General features: G+C 38.9%; 1 protein-coding gene across 7 annotated transcripts in view; it reads left to right on the top strand.

Moving 5' to 3' along the window:
- Positions 1-3988, top strand: part of CHN2 (chimerin 2) — a 220339-nt gene that overhangs the window by 196671 nt on the left and 19680 nt on the right. For 5 of the 7 annotated variants that reach the window (XM_018576444.1, XM_018576483.1, XM_018576452.1 and 2 more), the window contains one exon: positions 3745-3918. The exons of the other annotated variants lie outside the window; for them this stretch is intronic. In XM_018576444.1, coding sequence (XP_018431946.1) covers positions 3745-3918 — 174 coding nt within the window. The remainder of the gene's footprint in view (positions 1-3744; positions 3919-3988) is intronic. 7 annotated transcript variants of the gene reach the window in all.

Raw genomic sequence — 3988 nt, 5'->3', positions numbered from 1 at the left:
GGTGGTCTTCTCCCCCCCCCCCCTTTCCCCCCTGTAGAGACGCCTATGCCTCTAGTACTTATATGTGTATGAAAATCCATAATACAGACATATGTTCAACCTAAAAACAAAACATTACACGGTTGCTATTTTTCTGTTAAAGCTTCCAACACAATGCTCACCAAGAAGTGCAAAACAGTACAAGGCTGCATATATACAGTATATGCACATGCTTCATAACCTGGCACACAACCTGGGGTTAATTTACTAAAGGCAAATAGGTTGATCACTTTGCTAGGGTACTTTTCTCTTAGCCTAATGAATGTGGTGAAAGTTAATTGTACAAAGAATACCCAATCACTTCCAATGAAAATTAAAAAAATAGTATTTTTGTGTTTGCACATGATTGGATGATGGAAATCAGCAGAGCTTTACCACATTCACTAAAGCTGGGTACACATGCAGCAAATTTCAGCAGGAATCAGCCGAAATTGGCGGTGTTGGTATCCTTATTCCTTCAGCAGAAGTCGATTATTAGAACATATCTGAAAATCTTCGGCCGAACGCCGAAAGCCGAATTGGCTTGCAGCCAATCAGATGCAAATTCCGTTCAGGTATTCTGACAACGGCTGACGGGTGCTGCCAGAATACAATAGAAGCTGTTCAATATGGATGGAGGAATCTGTTCTATTTTTTTTTTCTCCCGTGGGTTGGACGAAAAAAATAGACCCGTGTATACCCCACTGAAGCTATGTGAACAGCCTACTTGACTTCAGTAAATCAAACCTAATGTGTACTCCTGCAGCCATTGGAGTGCTTCTCACAGTGTTTCATGACCAAAGGCTCAGTATCCATGGGCACTGAGCAAAGCGGTGTTTGTTTCCCTTAGCTTGGCTTGAAAATGATTGTGGTTTTACCCTCTTCTTTCTTCAGTACAACTTCAGGAAACTCCCATGCCCAGATTTGAAAAGGTACCACAAGTTGTGGCCAAATGCTGCAGATTTCAGGATGCCTTCTAGCTGCTTTGTATTCTATTCTTGCTACTGCTTTGTCCACTTGCAAACATGCTGTACACTTTCCTTTCCTTTATAAGCATTATGAGGGTTATTCACTAAAGGGTGAAGAGTTTGGAGAAGGCAGGAGAAGTGAACAATCTAGGACAACATAGCTGAACTGGAAAGTGAGCTGAATAGGACAATTTTTCCAAATCAGCTATGTTGTCCTAGATTGTTCACTTCTCCTGCCTTCTCCAAACTCTTGTATAACCCTGTATATGTTTAAAGACATTTTGCCATTCTAGAAATGTGAGAACTGCCATTGCCGACCTCTGTATGAGAGGACATCCTTACCTGAATGGGGACATGCTTGTTCCAAGACAATGGGGGTGATTTACTAACCTAAACACACACACCAGGTGTGTGTGATTTCACACAGCAAAACGTATTTATCAACCAAAAAGTCTCTAAAAGCATATTTCCACTAATGCCATATATGGAAAAATCATGCACATGATGCATATATAATGCTGCTTCACAGTTTAGACAAAAATGGTTAGCTTATGCATTTACATTCCTTGCATTCATCAACGCAAGCAACACAACATAGAGCTAATTTACCCAACATCACCTTGGAATTCATTCAGGGCTTTGCACAACACACCTGCTGGGTGTGTACACATTACAAAGGTGTTTAGATTCCACCCATAGATCATGCTGGGAGGGAACACACTGCAGAGGTGTATACACGTTCGTGGTGTGTTTATAAGGTTAGTAAATCAACCCCAATGTCTCACCAAATAACGAGGCAAGCTTCAGGGTGAAAGTCAGCAATAGCAGCTCCTTTACTTGTGATTGGTTCCTTTAAATTATCCAAATCTGAAAAAATATTTTCTGACATACAGAAAACAAAGCCCATAAAGTGTATATGAACCCTAACAATTAACTTATTTTGTTTGTACCCGTATGGCCTGCTAAATATTCATTGTAAGCATTTTCAATAAGTCCACAAATTACGTGTTGAACTTTCCAGAAATCTTGTTTGCTGATAACATCAGGTGCTCTCTGCAGCACTCTTATCAGTTATATTGTTACCAGGTGTCTCTGTGGTTTACAAAATACTTCCCTTATGGTTTGGATGATAGAAATAGGGGAGGGGTTCTGCAGATCTCTCCTAGGCTGCTCCACCATACAGTACAGTGAGTGAGTGTTTCCATCCTCAAGAAATGTGTTCCTGGCACCAAGATGCAAGTTTTTTGGGGGTTTCTTTTGGTTAAGATACACCTTATTTGCTTCCTACATTCATACAATAGTCAGGGGTATAGCAATATACAAAGTGTAAGGTTGTTTAATGTGTTTTTGGCATTTTTAAATTGCAGAAAAAAATGATCAGTGTTTATTGGAGTTCCACATAACAGTAGTACTGTATTAATGTATGAAATATGACTGTCATTAGCTGTCAGTGCACACTAGACATAACAAATATACATTCTTCCAGACAAAGTATTTATACTTGGAAACATTCATGAGAATTTCCACTTGGAGTCAAACAGTTCTTGTTTCTATCTTTGGCGTCTATATAAAATCCTGATCTGACTTCAAAAATAGCACGGAAATTTCTCAACAGCTCCCACATTAAGGCCAAGTTTAGAGCGGACCCACATGTAATGTGAAAAGGAACACAATTTATTTGCTGAAAAATCATTAACTGTGATGTGTTGCCAGCTCAGATGAGCATCAAGCTGTCGGGTCAGCCTTGTCTTATTTATGTTTCAACCTACATGATGTGGAAATGGTTGACTTATCATGAATCATATTGCTGTGTTGTCACATATTTCCCATGTACGGACCCACGTCCATTTAGAATTCTTTATAGCTGTTATTACTAATACTTGTGGACAGGGACCTCTAATGGGGAAAATCAGTATGTGGTCCATAGTTTTCTACATTTATGTTGGTGTTATATGTACAAGTTTGGAAAAAATAGGAAAAATATGTTTATTGTCACCATACAAAGTGATGAAAAAATATTTTCTTAGAACACTTCTAATAATGCTAATCTAATAACTTCTAATAATTCTAAGAATACTTAGAATAAACATGTGCTAGGGAAATATGGATTCTGCATATATTTCCAGTTCTGCTGACGATCTGGCTTCCATATTTTTGAGTCACTGACCTGACTCAATGGGATTTATTGGGAATTAGTAATGCATCTACCAGACCTGGGTCAAATAAAAGAATAAGCTGGGATGACTTCCATCATCTAATCACATACAAGCAAAAATACTGTGTTTTTTTAAATTTTCCTTTTACATGATTGGGTACTCTTTGCAAAGTACATTTTCACCACATTCACTTTGCACCTTTGCAAATTAAACAGCTTATTTGTCTTTAGTAAACCAACCCCACTGTATGCAAAATATAAAAATCAGAAAGGTCAGAGTAGTCAGAAGTTTTTATCTGCATACTTGTGCTGGGTAAGTGATTGAAGGTATTAAAGCCAGAGGGTCAGAATGACTTGCAGACAGCTAGCATTTGTTAGAATAAAAAGTCTAAAATGGCAGCCTCCATGTCTTTTTGGAAAGGTTTTCTTTAAAATTAACTTGTGTTTTGCCCATGCAGGGTAAGTAACAGGTTAGCCTAATTGGCACCCCTGGTTGATGGTAGTTAGGCTGGGTTTAGCTAAAGTTTGATAATTATTGTTACTCTGACGTGGCAACTTTTTGAATGTGTTTTGTATTCACTGCTTGTATTTGTTCCCTTTTAGACTGCGGATTGAATGTACATAAACAGTGTTCTAAATACGTGCCCAGTGACTGCCAGCCAGATCTGAAGCGCATCAAGAAAGTATACAGCTGCGACCTTACCACCCTGGTGAAAGCACACAATACCCCAAGGCCCATGGTAGTGGACATGTGCATCCAGGAGATTGAGCAGAGAGGTAGGCCATTTATTCCTGTTCATTACTTGTTTGGATTAAACACCATTCTCCCAGGCTGCGTGATCTTCAT

Source organism: Nanorana parkeri, unplaced genomic scaffold (genome assembly GCF_000935625.1).
Source record: "Nanorana parkeri isolate BGI_ZX_2015 unplaced genomic scaffold, ASM93562v1 scaffold4, whole genome shotgun sequence".
NCBI classification, from domain to species: domain Eukaryota; kingdom Metazoa; phylum Chordata; class Amphibia; order Anura; family Dicroglossidae; genus Nanorana; species Nanorana parkeri.
The sequence above is the reverse complement of the archived record's forward strand: the minus strand, read 5'-3'. Positions and strand labels throughout refer to the sequence as shown.